Source organism: Lactuca virosa, chromosome 1 (assembly GCF_052849685.1).
Source record: "Lactuca virosa cultivar CGN04683 chromosome 1, Lactuca_virosa_CGN04683_v6, whole genome shotgun sequence".
NCBI classification, from domain to species: Eukaryota; Viridiplantae; Streptophyta; class Magnoliopsida; order Asterales; family Asteraceae; genus Lactuca; species Lactuca virosa.
The window spans coordinates 134,818,297-134,837,404 of record NC_136426.1 but is presented as its reverse complement, the minus strand read 5'-3'; the positions used below and the strand labels follow the sequence as shown (position 1 = coordinate 134,837,404).

Here is a 19,108-nt window from a genome sequence, read left to right as displayed (position 1 = left end):
ATCGGTCTCTATATCCTCGTCTTCCTTTCGGTAAGCTTCTCTTTTCTTTCTTTCCTTTCACTTTTGTGATTTTGTCTCTCTGCCTCTCCCTCTCTCTTCATGCATATTTTCTCTATCTCTCCCTAAAGTTTTAGGGGGTGTTTGGCAAAAAAAAAAAGTATGGTTTATTAGTTTATAACTTATTAACTTATTGGCTTATAAGTTAATAAATAGAGTGAGTTAACTTATGAAAAAATGACTTATCAACATAAGCTGTTTTTATCCAAATATTTTTTTTAGCTTATAATGGTGTGGAACCTGATAATAAGCTTATTTGCCAAACAAGCTTATTTGCCAAACATTCATTTAAACACTAGATATTACTTACCACTTATGTATTGTTATTTACTTATTGCATATTGATAATAGATTTCTTTTAAATTCCTTTATGATTTAGAGTCTCGTATTGAACCTCATTTAGATCGATTAGTCTCTACACCCCAATCGACCGACTTACCATCTAGCAATATTTACAAACCGTGTACAACACGTGTCACGAAATGTTTATGAGAAATCTTATTAGAGGGCTCAAAATCATAAATCCATCTCAAGGCTGCTAAAAATTTATTTCAACAATTCTACAACCGTTGGTTTCTCAAATAGCAATAGTTCAAATGGAGCACGATTGAACACCCATACAAAATACTTGTTCGTTAGCAGATTTTCTCACCATAGGTTTTCCACACAACATTTTTCAAAAAAAATGTCACAAATATACGTTTAACTCAATACCTTGTTTAGGTAACTTTACCATAATGCCTTGCTTATTATTATTATTGTAAATTCAATTATTTTAAACTAAGCTTCATTCCCTTCCATTAAAAAATCTATTTGCACACATGTAAAGCAAACATAATCATCAATACCAATGTACTCCATTTCTATTCCTTGAACTCCAAATCTTACAAGCATAGCAACTTGTACTTCATGCAACAAAAGTAATTCATTGCTCCCCAAAACTCATCACCCCCATGTTCAAAATCTTATCCAAATGACCCAAGAAATTGATAAAAACACATCCACATTATTTATATGCCAACAATAAAATGAAGCAAAAGTATACCCCATATGTGTTTTCCATGGATGTGGAGTTGTGAGGAAAAAGCAACCAAGTCAAAGACATGGTCAAACCTTTTCAAAGGTTGGTTTTTGGTTTACCAGAGGCAGCAATCCTCCGTGTGACTGACCGCATGGTAACAAACTCCTCTGCAGATGATGGATGGATCCCCACCGTGCTATCGAATTGTGCCTTTGTTGCTCCACACTTCATCGCCACAGCAATACCCTAAAAAAATATTCAAATTTAATACCAAAGATGATAAGGGCATTTACGTCTTTTTACACAGACAAGAGATCAAGAACAAGTCAATGTCCTACCTTCTTGGGTTTAGACAAAAACTTGCAATTTTTTGTCCTGCCGACATCAGTCCCAAATTTCTAGGAATTTTTTGTCCTGCCGACATCAGTCCCAAATTTCTAGGGCTATTTTTTTATATAAGGATGAGAAGGGCATTTATGTCTTTTGCACATAGTTCAATTTATACCAAACATAGTACAACTTGCTCTGACATCAGTCCCAGATTTCTAGGGCTATTTTTTTATATAAGGATGACAAGGGCATTTATGTCTTTTGTACATAGTTCAATGTATACCAAACACAGTACAACTTGTTCTGACACAGTCCCAACTTTTAGGGCTATTTTTTTATAAAAGGATGACAAGGGCATTTATGTCTTTTGCTCATAGTTCAATGTATACCAAACACAGTACAACTTGTTCTGACATCAGTCCCAGCTTTTTAGGGCTAATTTTTTATAACAGGATGACAAGGGCATTTACGTCTTTTGCACATATATACCAAACACAGTACAACTTGTTCTGTCCTGTACCTGCATAATTTCTGCTGCATCGGGCCCACACATGGACGCACCAATAACTTTATCTGTCTCAGCACTGACGATAAGTTTCATGAGTGTCTTCTCTTGCCTCCTGTAAAAAAAAAATTGAATGCAAAAAATAAAAACGGGGCCCACGAAAATGGAGAAATGAAAAATTTTTACATACCCAGAAATGGAGTTTTTCATAGGATTAAATGTTGATGTGAAAATCAAAATGTCTCCTTCACCTTTCTCTATAGCCTGTTCTTCACTTAGTCCCACAACAGAGAGAGGTGGAATGCTGACATGGCAAAATATATAATTATATAAATTATTTTTATATTATATTTATGAATAAAAAAAAAAAAAATAAAAAAAAAAATAAGTTAAGTTGAAGATTGTTATACCAGAAAACGGCACAAGGTATGTTGCTGTAGTCTGGCTTGCTAGGTTCGTTACCAAATACGGTTTTCTGTGTTCCATGAAAAAATGGAAAATTACGTATTTACCCTTTTGATAATCATTAGTTATAAGGGTTTGAAAATACATACAGCAAATAAAGTTCCTTCCATTAAGGCAACAGGAGTGAGATTCATTCGATTTGTGACATCACCTATGGCCCAAATGCTAGGGACATTAGTGCGAGAAAATTCATCCACCTGCATTAAATAAAGTAAAAATATGTGAGATTTTGAAATACACCTTTAACGGGGGCATTTTAGTCTTTTAGTAAATAAAGAAGAATGAAATTAAGTAAACCTTCACTGCTCCTGTTTTGTCAACTTCAACCCCTACACTTTGCAAATTTAACCTCTTGGTATTAGGTACACGTCCTGCAACAACAAAAAATATAAAAATATAAAATTTTAAAATTAAATAATCAAGCAATTATTTCCCACTATATAAAAAAATTACCAGTGGCAAAAAGTACAACATCTGCCATTAATTCTTCACCATGATCTGTGGTAACTTTTATACCATCTTCAGTTTTCACCAACTGAAAAATATGCATCCGATTTTAAAAAAAGGAAAATTCAAGAAAAATAAGGCTACTTTTAATAGCAACTTAGTTACAATCTTTACCAATAATAATAATATATAACAAATATTTAATGTGAATAATTGCTATTATTGGTAAAAACAATGTTTGATAAAGAAATGCAAGTATGTTGCTATTAAGGGTTTTTTTACATATTGGTATTATCAGTAAAAAATGCAGATACATTGCTGTTATGTGTAACAAATAAGATACATTTCTTATATTGGTTAAAAAAAAAGTAATTTGCTGTTTCCTGGAATTTGCTTGAAAATAATGTGGCATAATTAATAATTTAATTGGATGAAAAGAACCTGTGTTATATTTGTTTGTGGATGCAAAATTATGCCTCTTCCTTCAAGATTTCTGGCAACAAGAGCTCTCATTTCATCATCAAAACCCCTGCAAAATTAAATTTAAATTGATAAAATGGAATTTTTAAACAGTCAAAAAATAATAATGGTTTAATCACTATAAAAAGTAGTTTAAAGTCAGATATTCAAACAGGAAGAATTCATAAAGCTTTATATATAATATAACCTTAAAGGAAGTTCCTTTCTGAAGATTAGATTCACAGTGGACCCCATCCCACGCCAAATTGAAGCAAACTCAACAGCAATATACCTGACCCAATACAAAAAAATTGAAACTAAAAAATACAGAAATTTAAAGATGAAAAGGGTAAAATGGTAAAATGGTCAACTCACCCTCCTCCAAGTATAACTACACGCTTTGGTAGCTCTTCCAAGCTCAAAGCCTCATCTGAGGTTATAGCCAACTCCTAAATTGACACACACAAAGAAACAATATGATATGAAAAGGGTAAAATGGTCAATTTACTCTACCCAAGGAGATTGTATTTTGCATGAAATTTTTACCTGTCCAGGGATATTTGGACGTTGTGCCCTGCTGCCAGTTGCTATGAGTATGTGTTTTGCTGAATAGGAGAGTTTAGTTCCATCCAATTGGATCACTTCCACTTCATTGGGGCCCACAATTCTACCCTCTCCTTCAAAAAGTTTGACTCCTGCATTTGAAAGTAGGCGTTTGTATATCCCATTTAGCCTCACTATTTCTTCAGTCTGCAACAACAAAGTTGTAATCAAAGAGGAGCAAGGGTAAATAGGTAAATACTGTGTGGATACACAAACAGTGAAAAGAAAGATATTGGAAATAAAGCAGAAAGTAGATAGATACTCCCTTCAAGAACAAAAGCCTCACTTAATTTGGGAAATCAACAAAGTCAAAAGTAAAAAAGGCTCTTTTTATTTGTCAAGATATCTATTAGAATGTAGAATAGACCTTCTTGTGAAGTAGCTTTTTCCAATCAAAATCAATGTTATCGTTCACTTTCCATCCATATTCTTTTGCATCCTACACATGTTGAAACAGGGATGAGTGAAGAAATATAAGTATTTCTCTTTTTAAACAAAGTGTTAATGGAAACAATAAAAAAATACGAATTTCTAATATCAGTAGTTTCTAATAGAAGCTCAAAATCACCTGAATTTCAGGACCAAAGGTTGCTCCATAGACCAAAATCTTTTTAGGAACACACCCACGAATCACACACCTACACCACATGCAAACATCAAAGGCATTTAGATTATATAATAGAAGAACTATAATTGTTGCTTCATGCATCATCTAAGAATATATATACCCAATCAAACATAATATATGTTAGATAATAGATAGATGATAGATAAAAATATGTACAACTTGAAAAAGAGATTTAGAAACTTACGTTCCTCCAACGCCCCCTATGGTTTCTGAGCTGACTGGATGAAATGGTAGCTCACAAATCCCAACCTTACAATAAGAGTTGAGTAAGAAAGATAAATAATTGAATGAGCATGCATAAATTTCTTAAAGATAAGTTTTATATCTTCAAAAAACATCCAGAATTTAATGCAACATTAGTAATAGAAAATTGAGGAAACCATGTTATATTATCTCCATGGATGGGAAGTTATATATGACTGAAGTATTTGAGTACTAGTCAAATGTCTGAATAAAATACCCTTAGAGAATGACCATGTAGAAAACATCAATCACATTGTAATGACTAATGAGAGCAATTTGTTTCTTATATTGGAAATTTTCAAACTAACATTAACTATATACTTATTATGATCATTACAACTTATTGATGATATGATATTGAAGAGTGTTGCATACATCTGACTAGTACTAAAAACCATAACAATAAACCATGTGTGTAATACCAACTGTTGTAAATTTCATGGAGTCAAGGAGCAATTCAAATAGACATTTCCCATATGATGATATGAATGGAGTGTTGTGTATAACTCCAACATGCATACACTCTGTCTAGCAAATACTTCTATTCTTAGAATAAACTATCAATATCAATACAAATTCTAAAGCACCATGAAAACCACAGCTCAAGGAACCACCAAAGTGAAATTAGCTCAAATGAAACTCATCGCTGAATCCCTTTAGGGCAAGAAATTACATGCTAACATATGTTTGATATAAACAAAAAAAAAATGCATACACTACATGAGTTTGTTATGGGTAATTCAACATCCGATTCCAAGCAAAACCTTAGATTCGTTTCCATTAAGAGATGAGAAATGAGAATGGACAGATAAACAAACATACAGGTTTATCTAATAAATGATACCTTAGCTCCATACTGAGCTGAAAATCTGGATGCCCTAACCCCGCCACTGCCAGCACCAATCACGAACAGATCAAAATCGTAATCATTCTCTCCAGAAAGATTATCCAAATCTCCGTCAATCAGCATCTTCCTCGACATGATTAGAATACTAAATCCACATAAAAGCGCACATGGTATTAACAATCGATCAATCACAGGTAATACATCCATTTCCTAATAACTACTTATACGATACTCGATAAGAACGTATATTTCAAAAACCTTTTAAAAAAAATCAGATCCGAAAAATACCACATATAACGATTGCCTAAAATTTATCACGTAATTTCCGCTATATTTGTACAAAAACAGTCCCGGATCAGAGAAATACTAAATTTGAAGCTGCGAAATCGATTTGGGGGAGAAAATCATCGGAGCAGCAATACTAAACATACATAACAAAATGAAGTGTGTAGGTTAAAATTTTACCCTTCTAGAGCTGAATCAATGTACTAAACTTGATTTCCAGTAGGGGTTTTACTTGTTCTTCAAGAAATTAATATTAATCTGCTTCAAAATCTGAGGGTTTGAACAACAATTTGCCACGACACAGACAAGCAGGTCGTGATTACTGATGATTGATGAATTTGAGAAGGAGAAATCGAACTTTGCTTTGCTCTATACATGTATTTAAACCGCAGGGCTTGAGAATGTTCGCTTGTTCTGATTTGGTAGTACCTTGTGCATTAAGATGTTGTACTCTTCGACTGGGATGTCGGTCTGCCAAAAGCAAAAACTTTTGTAAATACCCAATCACAATTTTGCTTTTTGCAATCTTTTAACTTTGACAAACTTTTTACTACTATAATTTGTTTAAAAATAATAATACTAATAAATAAATAAATTTATTATTTTCTTTAAAACTATTAATTTCGAAGATAAAAACCTAATAAATTTATAAATTCTCCCAATTAAGTCCACTTTTTGTAACTTCATCTAATTGAAAGAAATTAAATGTTTCATCTAATATTGTATATAGTAAATAGGTTAAAACCATATCATAATAAGTCAGAATATAGTTTTTTCTCATTTTAGTAAAAGATGTCAACTATTTGATTCAACAATTCAATTGCAAACTCGTTCGATATGTATAGATTGTGATTATCTATCTGATGATGAATTTTGTCTTAACCCATTCCATGAACATTTTAATGACAAAGAATTGAGACCTTTCACGCCATAACATATTTTCAAAGTTATGAAGGATGTTGGAGATCAACAAAAGAGAGGCGTGGTACAGTCTTGAACTCTTGGGTATTTCATAGACGTATAAAGGTTGTATGTAAAGAGGAAAAACTATGGAATGGGTAAAAAAATATGAAAAAAAACAAATTTCATGGTCACTTTGGTTTCCAAAAAGTATCACTTTCAGGATATTTATAAAACGTTACACCGAAGGCATTTGTGGTTTCAAAATCAAATACGGTTAGTCTTTTGTCTGTTAGGATTTATGTTAAATCTATAGTAAAAAGACATTTTGCCTTTCGACCAAAGTTGATAAAACTTATATACTTGAGGGTTCATTTATATAAATTATGAGTAAAAGGAATAAATAGAAATCCAATGGGTCCTTTGGTTCGCAGAATCTGTTGAAATTGGAAGGAATTGGAATTTAATTTCATCAATTTCTCATGTTTGGTTCAAGTTTTGAGAAGTAATTGGATTCCTAAGTGTATCTAACTTTCCTTCCATCTAGGGAAAGTAAATTCCAAGTAAAAGATGAGGAAATTCAAATTCCTTCAGGTGGGAATGTTGAAGATTACCACCACCGTCGACCGTCGTCGCCACCTGCACCCACAACCATCACCACCACCACTAACATCCACTACCACCGCCGCCACTAACACCTACCGGCCACCGCCACAACCGCTATTGCCTCTACCATCAACACTAGTGATGCCACTACTACCACCACCTCCACCTTCGTCACCACCACACACTACCGTCATCACCACCACCGTCGCTTATGCCACCATCGTCGCCGCCACCACCACCATTTACTATTTTTATAATTTATATAATATATCTTTACATATAATTATAAAAAAAAATTAAAAAAAAAAAATAAAAGTAAGCAAAAACCAAGAATGGTAATTCTGTCATTTTACACTATTCTAATTTCATTTTCCGCCAACCAAACAAAATATAAAATTGGATTCAAATTTCATTTACTGCTAACCAAACAGAATATTGAATTAGATTCCAATTCAAGGCAGATTCCAATTCATCAACAGATTCTAATTCCTTCAAAAACATTATGTGAACCAAACGCCGCCTAAGGCATCGTCTAAAAGACTTTCATATCAAACTAGTATTTATGTTACCATGTGTCTTACAGCGGAGAACCCGTTTGCAATTAGTAAAAACAAAACTATAAAAAGAAATTGTGTAAGGAACAGAAACGCAACTTTGATGCGTGAGGTAACGTCATTGTAATTCGTATATAGAATGTGATTTATAAATATCAACAATCCACATATATTACAGTGACTATTAGACATATCGAGTGGTCCACAAAGTATGAAAATAAAGTTTCAATCCAAAAAATTATGTATGGAAGAGACCGATGAAAATAAAGTTTGAATGTTTATCTTAAGGAAATTAATAAAAAAAAACTGTAAAAAAATTATCTAAGGACGAAAACATAACTTTAATGTGTTGGGTAACTCCTTTGCAATTCGCATATAGAATTTGATTTAAAAATGTCAACAGTTCACATATATCACGGTTACGATTATATAATATCCAGTGAACAAAAAAAGTTAAAAAATAAAGTTTCGATCAAAAACATTATGTATGAAGAATGTGAAAAAAAATAAGATTTGAAAGTGTATTTTAAGAAAATTAATGAAAATGAAAACTATAAAATAAATTATATAAGGGACAAAAAAATATAACTTTATAATAATTCTAAATTTATAAAATACCAATAATTTAACTTTAAAGTTATAAAAGTTAAAAAATGTTAGATGAAAATTAGTCAAGGGGAAAAATATACATGTAAAAATCCCTAATTACAAATAGATGTTTATTGTATTATTTTATAATATTAACCGAAAATAATAGGGCTGTAAACGAACTGAACGTTTGACGAACCGTCGTGAACTGTTCGGCGGGAAGTTCGTTTATGTTTGTTTATTTAATAAATGAACGAACATGAACACAAATTCTCGTTCGTTTAGTTAAACGAACGAACATGAACAATGGTCTCGTTCGTTCATTTACGTTCGTGAACGTTCGTTTATGTTCGTTCGTTTAAGTTTTTTTATGTTCATATATTTTCAATTATTTTTTATTACATTATTGTATTATAGTTCGTTTATGTTTATATATGTTCAATTGTGTTTCTTTATCTTTGTTCGTTTATGTTCGTTTAACATGTTCACGAACATAAATGAAAGAACATGAACAAGACAATTTGTTAAACGAACGAACATGAACAAGAAAACTTTGTTCGTTTATCCGTTCGTGTTCATTCGATTGTTCGGCTAACTTAAACGAACGAACATGAACAAGCATTTGTTCGTGTTCGTTCGGTTCGTTTACAGCCCTAAAAAGTAGTAATTAAATTTGAATTTAGTAAATTTAAATCTGGAAATAGTAAAACAAATGAACACTAAAAAAACTCTCACATACTTCATTGCAAATTATTATTATTATTATTATTATTATTATATATATATATATATATATATATATATATATATATACTAGGCGTGAAACTCATGTATTACATGGGCTAAAATATATATATATATATATATATATATATATATATATATATATATATATATATATATATATATATATATCAAAATGTAAAAATTTTAAAATAAGAAAGAAAAAAATATATTTATTGCAATTTATGATCATATTTATTACATTTAATACTTACTTATATAACTATATGTATTATGTGGCTTTTTAATTTTAAAATTAAAAACCCTAGAAATTGACATGTGTATATTATTTATTTCAAAAATACCACAAAATGACAAGTGTCCAAACTTATGAGAGATTGACATATGCCAAAATGGATTTTCATTTATTAGAGAGAGAGAGAGAGTGTGTATATATATATATATATATATATATATATATATATATATATATATATATATATATATATATAGCTCTTTTGGCGAATAGTTTTTCTTACGGAGAAATAATTATTTATTAGTTATTGTATAATAAAAATTACCACTTTTAAATAAAATGATAATGTTTAGACTTTATATTTATATTTTTTGTTTATACATTTGATGTAAATTAATTAAGATCGTTGTCTAGTTTAAGAAATGTAAATTAATTTATATATATATATATATATATATATATATATATATATATATATATATATATATATGAATTTAATATTTTAAAATTATCATTTTGCTATAAATTAATTTTTTTAATAATTTTCCCTAATTCAAGAGTTCATACTTTTGGCAAGTATTAATGATTTATTTATGTATAATTGATTTGTATAAAAAGCTTTGTATCTTATACCTCTTAAAATTTAAGATATGACTAATATTCTTTATAATATAATATATATATATATATATATATATATATATATATATATATATATATATATATAATGCGCTTGAAATTATTTTGAGATGCACTTTGGTTATGTAAGAAAAATAAGATTGGGTTTGGTTTTGGGGAAATCTAGGAGTGCAAACAAGTCGAATTGAGCTTGATTTCGGCTCGGGCTCGTTTATGTTATACTAGGTTCGAGCTTAAGCTCGACTAGATTCAAATTTTATTGTACTAAGCTCATATTGAGCTCGTAAAGAATTATACAACTTCGGTTCGGGCTCAAGCTCGACTCGTTTTTTTGTGTGATATGCCTAAATAAGCTTAGGCTCGGTTCGAGCTCATTAAAAAGTTTGTTTACTTATACCCTAAAACTTTAATTCCCCAAATATGCTTTATTAATATATAAAAATAATAATAAATTCTATTATATAGGTTCGTTTAGGCTCGCGAGCCTAATTAAGCTTAGTAACATAGGTTGAGCTCGAGCTTGTCTAAAATCGGTTTCGAGTCGAGCTTTTAACGAGCCGATCCTGAATAACTCACGTGTAGCTTGCTCATCTTGTTATGTTTTATTAGTTTATATTTCTGACGTTTTATTTGAAAAAAATATATAAAACTTTAAAATAAAAAATATTAAGTAATATATTCGTAGAAAATGTTAGAAAAGTTTTTAAAAAAAATCATAAATCATAAAATAAAAATAATAATAATTAAAATTAAATAATATAGACAATATAATATATTTCAATAAAATATTAAAATAACTATTATGAAATAAATTCTCGTACAAAAAAATAATATATATATATATATATATATATATATATATATATATATATATATATATATATATATATATATATATATATATATATATATATATATAATAGTGTCAAATTCTTATTAGCTTACTTAGAAACTAATGATTTGTGTATGATTAGGTAATATATATATAGACAAAATTGCAAAAATGGTCCCTGTGGTATGCATTATTTTGGGGTTTTAGTCCAAACCACGACTTTTTTGGATTGGTGGTCCTTTTGGCCATGTTTGTACGTAGATTTGGTCCCTCGTAAAATTGAAATGACTATAATGCCCTTCTGATATATTTTTTTATTTTTTTCTATTTAATTTAAATGAAAAAGAAAATAAATAATTAATTTGGGCCCACCTCTCTCTCTCTCTGTCCACATACCATCTTCCCCATCCTTTCTCGTTTTTCCCCCTAAATCCCAATGTAGAACATGATACCAACTCAAACTAGTTAACTTCAACACCTTTTTCACCTAATCACAAACCAAAACATCCTAAAACAAGAACCATCAAATCGGTGTCTGAAATTCATGAGCCTAGGAAGAAATCACAAATATGGCACGGAACATACCGACCAATTTCATCGTCCCCAAGTGATGTACAGGCTACAACAACTAAAGCAGCTGTCATGGATGTATTTGACTTTCCACCAAAAAGGTCTGGTTTTCAATTACTAATAGAACGTGACCCCCAAACGGTTCGCTTTTTATTTGGCTTGTAATCCTTTTTGCATCTGGGTTTATCTTTGTTTGTAGTCGTTGGTCAGACCATCATCTTCATCTTCGTTTTCTCAGAAAGTATGGTTGTATAAGGTATTTGGTTCCATTCTAAACCATTAAAGATGATTGTGGTGATGAATGCAGTGGTTCGTTGGTGTAGACAGATGTGTATGTGTGTGTTTTCTTTGGTGATGTCAAAGAGTTGGTGTGAACGATAGTAGTGGTGAGTAGTTCTCTTATTTTTTCAAAAAAATCGATTGTCTCCTTCTTGAGATCAGGAACATTAAGACAAATTTTGAACCTGCAATCGAGATAACAAAAGTCATGTGATCCTCAACCTAAAATACCTTTTACCTTGGCCTTAAATCTCTATAGTAATGAAGAGCTGGAGAAGGGGATTCGAGGAGAAAGAAAGAACTGAGAAATAGGGGATTTGATAGGTAGATTTGAAAGAGAAAACTCAAATATTTCCAGTCACCATCTTCGGTGACCGAAGGTATCGAGCAAACACTCGAGAGATACAGAGACCAACGTTATGGAGAAGACCGAGAAATAATGAGAAGAAATCGAAGGGAAGGAAGTTGACATCGTCATTTTGGGTCGTTAATCAGAGCTCTCATCGGAATCTGTGGAAGAGAGAAAAAGGTATGGAGACCAGTTGGTGGGTTTTGTCCTTCTGACCCCAATTCGAGAGAGAGAGAGAGAGAGAGAGAGGTGGGGTGGGGTGGATAAGTGGGCCCACTTTTATATTTAATAATAATATTATTATTAAAAAGTGAAAGAAAAATGAAAATAAAGCATTAAGGGTATAATAGTCTTTTTAGTTTGGTCAGGGACCAAAACTGCAAACAAACTAGCTCAAAAGGACTATCAATCAAAAAAAGTCGGGGTCTGGACTAAAACCCCAAAAAATTGCATACCACAGGTACCATTTTTGCAATTTGTCATATATATATATATATATATATATATATATATATATATATATATATATATATATATATATTAGTGTCAAAATTTTATTAGCTTACTTAAAAACTAATGATTTGGGTATGATTAGGAAAAATAGGGTATAGATAATAGTAACTTAGTATGTATATCAATTTTTCCTAAAAACCTAACCATATAGCTAATGATTATGTCGATACTAGAGTATGGTGTTGAAATTTAGACTTATATTTAAACAATCTAATAATTAGTATTATGAATTATTTAGAATAGACAAATTGTAACATCCCATTTAATTAAATAAATAAGTAGATAAAGATATATTAATGAATAATAGCCCTAAAATAAATAATATTTAGCGGGGTGTTGGTATTGGGGAGCCAATTGATATAATTTTGGATTTTGGGGGTTAAATGTGTAAGTTCGGGATTTAAGTTGAAAAGGGTTTCAGAAGTCAGGGTGTATTTGGTAAGTTTTGGACCTAAATGGTAATGAATTTAGGGAATGAGGGGTTAAAAGGGAAATTCTGGATTAAAGTTGAAGAAGATCTAGTGAAGAGGGGCTGATCTTTTACAAGTTCAAAAGTTTGAATGGGGGGGGGAGGGGGACGCGGGTTATACCTGGTGCTTGTTCATCGCTCTGTTACATTGCATACGCTAACCCTAGGGCACGAGACTTCAGCCGCTACATGTGAGACGTCCCAGCCGCCACCCTCCCTGCTCCGTTCGTCATCCCGATCAGACCAGCCGCTGCCGCCGTTAATCCGCCACCGGGACGCCATCGTGACTGTTGGACGTCGTGAACTCGTTGAACGTCGCATGGTCGCCGGAGCTGTGAGGCGCGATTGCGGTCATCGTTCGTCGGTAAGGACTCAGCGCCGATTCTCTACTGTGATGCTCCCTTCCCTCCGCTTATTCCGTCGTTGTGCAGCCGTCGCCGTCTCTACTCCGAGCAGCAGCCACATCGGATCTTCTTCTCCTCCGACTGCCTTAGGCCGCCACGAAGGTGGTCGTGTGTAGGTATGTTTTTCAACGTTGAATTGTGATCTAGGTATGCTGGGTGGTGTTGTGGTGTTGTAAGCAAATTATTGGACCGGAAAAAATCCACCGCCACCACCTCAAGGTGGTGGCTGCCACCTATTTTTGCTTTCTGCCGCCCTATGCCGCCACCAGCCACCATGGGAGGTGGCTGTGTGCGTGTGTATTTTATGTTTGAGGTTGTTTTGTGCACTCTCTGGGCAGGAACCGCCACCACCACCATTGGAGATGGTGGCTGCCGCCGCCTGCCGCCTTAAACCGCCGCCGATCACCACCGCCCGAGGTGGCAGTGGGTGGTGCCCGGCCTGGTGGAACCCTATTGGACCTAAACACTAACCTTGGGCTGGGCTGTTTCGTTATTGGGCTAGAAACCCTAATTAGGGTTTGGAAAACCCTAATTTTGGGTTTGTTAGTTTGGATTTTACCGGGACCCGCGGTTAGACTGTTGGATTGATATTTTGAATTATGTCCAACTTCATTGTATGAATGGCCTAGTGGAGTAATGGACTTAACGGGTTAAGTCCTTAATGGCTTAAGTGAGAAACACTTAACCCTAATCGTCATTTTATGTGAAGACCCTAATTATGCTTGGTCCTTGAGTTGGGCCTTTCTATTGGGCTTTGGCGAATGGGCTATTGATGGGCCATCCAAGAGCAATCATGTGGACTAGAATATTTAGATGGGCTTAAGAGTAAGACCCATATGTGGGTTTGGCCCCAATTTGGAAAATTGGGCCATAGTTGGTCCATTAGTGGACTTTTTGTGGACCCATTTGGTATTGGGCCTTGGTGGGCCCAATGGGCTTGAGATTATTTATGGACCAAGTTGGTGGACAATATTTAGACCTAATATGTGAAAGTTTGGTCTTAGATCCTAATGGGGTTAAATGTGGGATTGGCACAGTGATAGAGGTTGGAGTACAACAACATCATTTATAGGATCTGATCGCCAGCCGAGGTGAGTCTTCTTACTATACTTACATGTGAGGTAATTTATGTGTGACCGGAGGGTCTTATTCTTGCTACTGACCGGAGGGTCTTATTCACACTATTGACCAGAGGGTCTTAGTTTATTCTTGACCGGAGGGTATTAGTACATTGTAGACCGGAGGGTCTTAGTACATTATTGACCGGAGGGTCTTATTTGTTTATAATGTGATATGGTAAGCACGAAGCTTAGTGAGTCCCCCAAAATACCACATCACATTAGCCACTCGAGGCTATAACACTGTAAGACCCTCTTGGTCAATGTGTCTCAGTGGGACCTTCCAGTCCCACAACTCTGGTGGACCCTCCGGTCCTAACTCTGTAAGCTCATAATAATGATACATAGCATAAATCACATAAACACAATACAAGATATCACAGTACTCAAGTAAACACATAAGATTAACATATACACAGAGTACTATAACAGCATTAGTCACAAAGACAGTATGCACAATAAGACATATCACATTATAAACAAATAAGACCCTCCGGTCAATAATGTACTAAGACCCTCCGGTCTACAATGTACTAATACCCTCCGGTCAAGAATAAACTAAGACAGTATGCACAATAAGACATATCACATTATAAACAAATAAGACCCTCCGGTCAATAATGTACTAAGACCCTCCGATCTACAATGTACTAATACCCTCCGGTCAAGAATAAACTAAGACCCTCTGGTCAATAGTGTGAATAAGACCCTCCGGTCAGTAGCAAGAATAAGACCCTCTGGTCACACATAAATTACCTCACATGTAAGTATAGTAAGAAGACTCACCTCGGCTGGCGATCAGATCCTATAAATGATGTTGTTGTACTCCAACCTCTATCACTGTGCCAATCCCACATTTAACCCCATTAGGATCTAAGACCAAACTTTCACATATTAGGTCTAAATATTGTCCACCAACTTGGTCCATAAATAATCTCAAGCCCATTGGGCCCACCAAGGCCCAATACCAAATGGGTCCACAAAAAGTCCACTAATGGACCAACTATGGCCCAATTTTCCAAATTGGGGCCAAACCCACATATGGGTCTTACTCTTAAGCCCATCTAAATATTCTAATCCTCAGGGGATTCCTTATATATATATATATATATATATATATATATATATATATAACCCACCCCCAAACCCTCCATATCCAAGCTCTGGCGATTTTGAGGTTGGAGAAGCATCAGAAACGATCAATGGTGTTTGTGGATTGGATTGAAGGTGCAAAGCTTATGAGGTAATCATTTTCCCCATTTTCAAGTTAATTAAGGCTTAATGGTGTTCTTGGTGATTTAAGTTAATTATGTTAGATTATGTTAAGAAAGCTTGTTAGTAATGTTTAGTCAAGTGTTTAGAAACCTTGAACAAGCTTTGTATATGATTTCCATGATGAAATCTATATATGTGAAGTTAGGGTTTTAAACCCTAACTAATGTGATTATGTGAATTGATGCATTAGATTAGATTATAATAAATTAGGTATTATGGGGTGCTTAATTAATTGGTTGGAATAGATTAAGAGATGGAGAATGAAAATATAGAATTATGATCCATTAAGTGGTCATTTTGACCATAAGAGTCATTAAGCTCTTAATAGGCTAAGACAAGTATTAAGATGCTTGTGTATATGTATGAATATGCCTAAGAGCAAAGAATATGGATCCAGAATGCACCAATGATAAAATTGAAGAAAGTGGGATAGTTAGTCTTCACTAACTGATAAGGTGAGTTACTACTCTCACTCTCTCTTTAGATTATGTTATATATATATATATATATATATATATATATATATATAAGGACCTTGAGGCACTAAGTGAATGCCCTCAAGTTGCAAGATGAAAAAGGATTAAGAATATATGTGTAAGAACATGTATAAGAGTATGTACGTATATTTAAAGTATGGATAAGATATACATTTAGAAACATGTATCAGAGCATGTATGTATACCTAGAGTATGTTAAACAGATGAGAAAAGTATTTGTTAAATACGTAAGAGATGGTAGAAAGTGAAAGAATATGATTATATGTAGTATAATGATAAGAGTATGTATTCATGTCTAAACATTTATGGTATTGTGTAGAATGCCTACATGTTAGTAGACATAGATAAAGATTAAGTAGTAGATGAGTATTAGAAGATATCTTAATGAGATAAAGAGATAGAATGTCACAGGACAAGTATGATGTGATGAGTCACATAATAGAGATAGAGATGTAGAGAAAGATGGTTCCTTCGGGGACAAGAGATAGAGGTTCCTTCGGCCACAAGAGAAAGAGATTCCTTTGGGAATAAGAGTATGGTTCCTATGGTTACAGGAGTATGGTTCCTTCGGGTACAAGAGTATGGTTTCTATGGGGACAAGCGTATGATTCCTTCGGGAATAAGAGTATAGTTCCTTTGGGGACAAAGCCTATGATTTCTTTGGGAATGAGATTATGTCTCTGCGAAGGAAGAGATAATGATTCATGTGGGAATAAAGATCGTGTATGGTTACAGGAGATAGAGAAAAGGTTCCACAAGTGGAACAAGGCAAGAGAGTTCTTCTAAAGAACTTAGATACAATCTGCGAGGGATTAAGAGTAAGGAATCTATGAGGGATTCAAGAGAAGAAGAAAGATTAAGGATCCACGAGAGATCATAAGAGAGAGGAGTAAGTTTGGATGTGCATTCCTGGTAATGATACCGGGATGTTGTTTCCCTTAAAGTATGGCATAAAATAGGACTGTTGGGTCTAGATGAGAATAGAATGTTGAGGCATTAGAGAAGAGATAGAGAGATGAAGAGTAAGCAGATTATGAGAAGGCATGCTAAAAGTAAGAGATATGAGATGAACAGAGTAAGAGATTGTAAAGAGCATGCACCGAATATAGACAGAGTAAAGAAGAGACAAAGTAGAAAAGAGACAAAGTAGGGAATAGAAAGAGTAAAGAAAAAGACATAGTAGAAAAGAGACAGAGTAGAGAAGAGATAGAGAGGAGAAGATATATAGGCAGATACATGGTTAGAGTATGTGCAGAGTATGAGATGAGTTTGAGAAGTGGCTAAGATAAAGAGTAAGAGAGAAGAAGAAAAGAATAGAAAAAAAGAGATAGATACATGAGAAGAATATCAGTGTATAATATTAAGAGAAAGAGTTTAGATAACAAACCATGAGAAATAGAATAAGAGAAATATAAGAAAAATATGGAAATAATAACTCACTGAACATAGCGTCTGATGTAGTGGAGATTTATGTTTTGCAGGTTCAGGTAGCAGCCGTGGTACGTGAGAAGACATGGGCACAAGGACCTAGAATAGGTTTAATAATTGTATTCAGCTAATTGTTCGTTTTTTATATAGTTATATTTTATTGTAAACCCGTGATTTACCCTGGGATGTAAAGTGTTTTAATTTTAGTAGAAATTTTGCATTTGTAAATAAAACTTTGATAATCCCCTTAGATATTTTTATAAAAAAAAATATGGTTCGTTATAGTATTACTCTTATCTCCTCTTGAACTTGGACATCAGCAACAACCTTTTCACTGCTAGTTGGAGTAAATTACATATCACTAAACTCCTTTTCTATTTCCACATCATCAAACTCTTGAAACTCATCTACACCAATAGCCTGCAAATCAATTGAAGTAATTTTCACCGTAATTGGAGTGAGTTGCACCTCATTCTGTTGTTGACCTACTACAACACCTTTATTTCCATTGACTGGCATACCTTGATAAAATAATGATGGTACCAACTCATATTTATGTACATTTAAAAGGTTATTACATACCCGCTTCTTGGTTGACATCAAATCTTTACTTCTTTTTTTATTAATCACATTTAACTTTCAGGGTCTTTCCATATGACAAGTAGACTTGTTATGACATGTCTCCTTGTATATGTTCACATGACTTTTTTCAACCTTAGAGACATTATCGTTGACATGAGTTTTTGTAGCATCCCTCCTCCTTTTAGTAGTTGGTCTGCCATATTTCCTTCTATTAACAAGAGAAAATTATGATGTATATATTCTATCTCTGGCCACATGTCATTCATGGTTGCAATCATGTACTCATAAGACTTCATATATGTGATGGTACTAAATATCTTGTCCACCTATACCCACCAATGCCACCCTTTCTAAGTTATCCTTCACTTAAAACATCTTCACCCACTCCCCAAGCTCGGACACCACCGAGGCTACCCATCAACCCCATCTTAGTATTGAAACAAACCCATTTCTACTTATTTTCAATCTATATCACCCCTTGTCAGTCGAGAACACACCTTTTCCAACACCCAATGGCCACCTGATCACACATTGGTATTTACAAACCCATACAACACTATACCTCCACACGACCACCATTGTTGAATCTTTCCTATCTCTTGATCCCATATACAAGCTCTCCAATATCCAAATTGG

General features: G+C 33.5%; 1 protein-coding gene across 1 annotated transcript; it reads right to left on the bottom strand.

Annotated features, from left to right (window-relative positions):
* Positions 1–892: 892 nt before the first annotated feature.
* Positions 893–6,266, bottom strand: LOC145158463 (glutathione-disulfide reductase). Its single transcript, XM_079077359.1, has 16 exons — positions 6,071–6,266; positions 5,603–5,750; positions 4,700–4,764; positions 4,456–4,525; positions 4,255–4,326; positions 3,831–4,034; positions 3,660–3,733; positions 3,493–3,576; positions 3,267–3,354; positions 2,832–2,913; positions 2,676–2,749; positions 2,468–2,575; positions 2,324–2,388; positions 2,104–2,217; positions 1,929–2,028; positions 893–1,324 (listed from the first exon to the last, which is right to left on the bottom strand). The coding sequence occupies exons 2-16, from the start codon at positions 5,738–5,740 to the stop codon at positions 1,175–1,177; spliced, it is 1,488 nt and encodes a 495-aa protein (XP_078933485.1). The 5' UTR covers positions 5,741–5,750; positions 6,071–6,266; the 3' UTR covers positions 893–1,174.
* Positions 6,267–19,108: the final 12,842 nt, after the last annotated feature.

Bases quoted from the DNA above. Each gene is read 5' to 3' on its own strand.
- LOC145158463 (XM_079077359.1), bottom strand. From the start codon at position 5,740: ATGTCGAGGAAGATGCTGATTGACGGAGATTTGGATAATCTTTCTGGA. The intron at 2,576-2,675 runs GTTTACTTAATT...TATTTAATGCAG, and splicing joins ACAAAACAGGAGCAGTGAAG to GTGGATGAATTTTCTCGCAC. The intron at 2,389-2,467 runs GTATGTATTTTC...CATGGAACACAG, and splicing joins TGGAAGGAACTTTATTTGCT to AAAACCGTATTTGGTAACGA.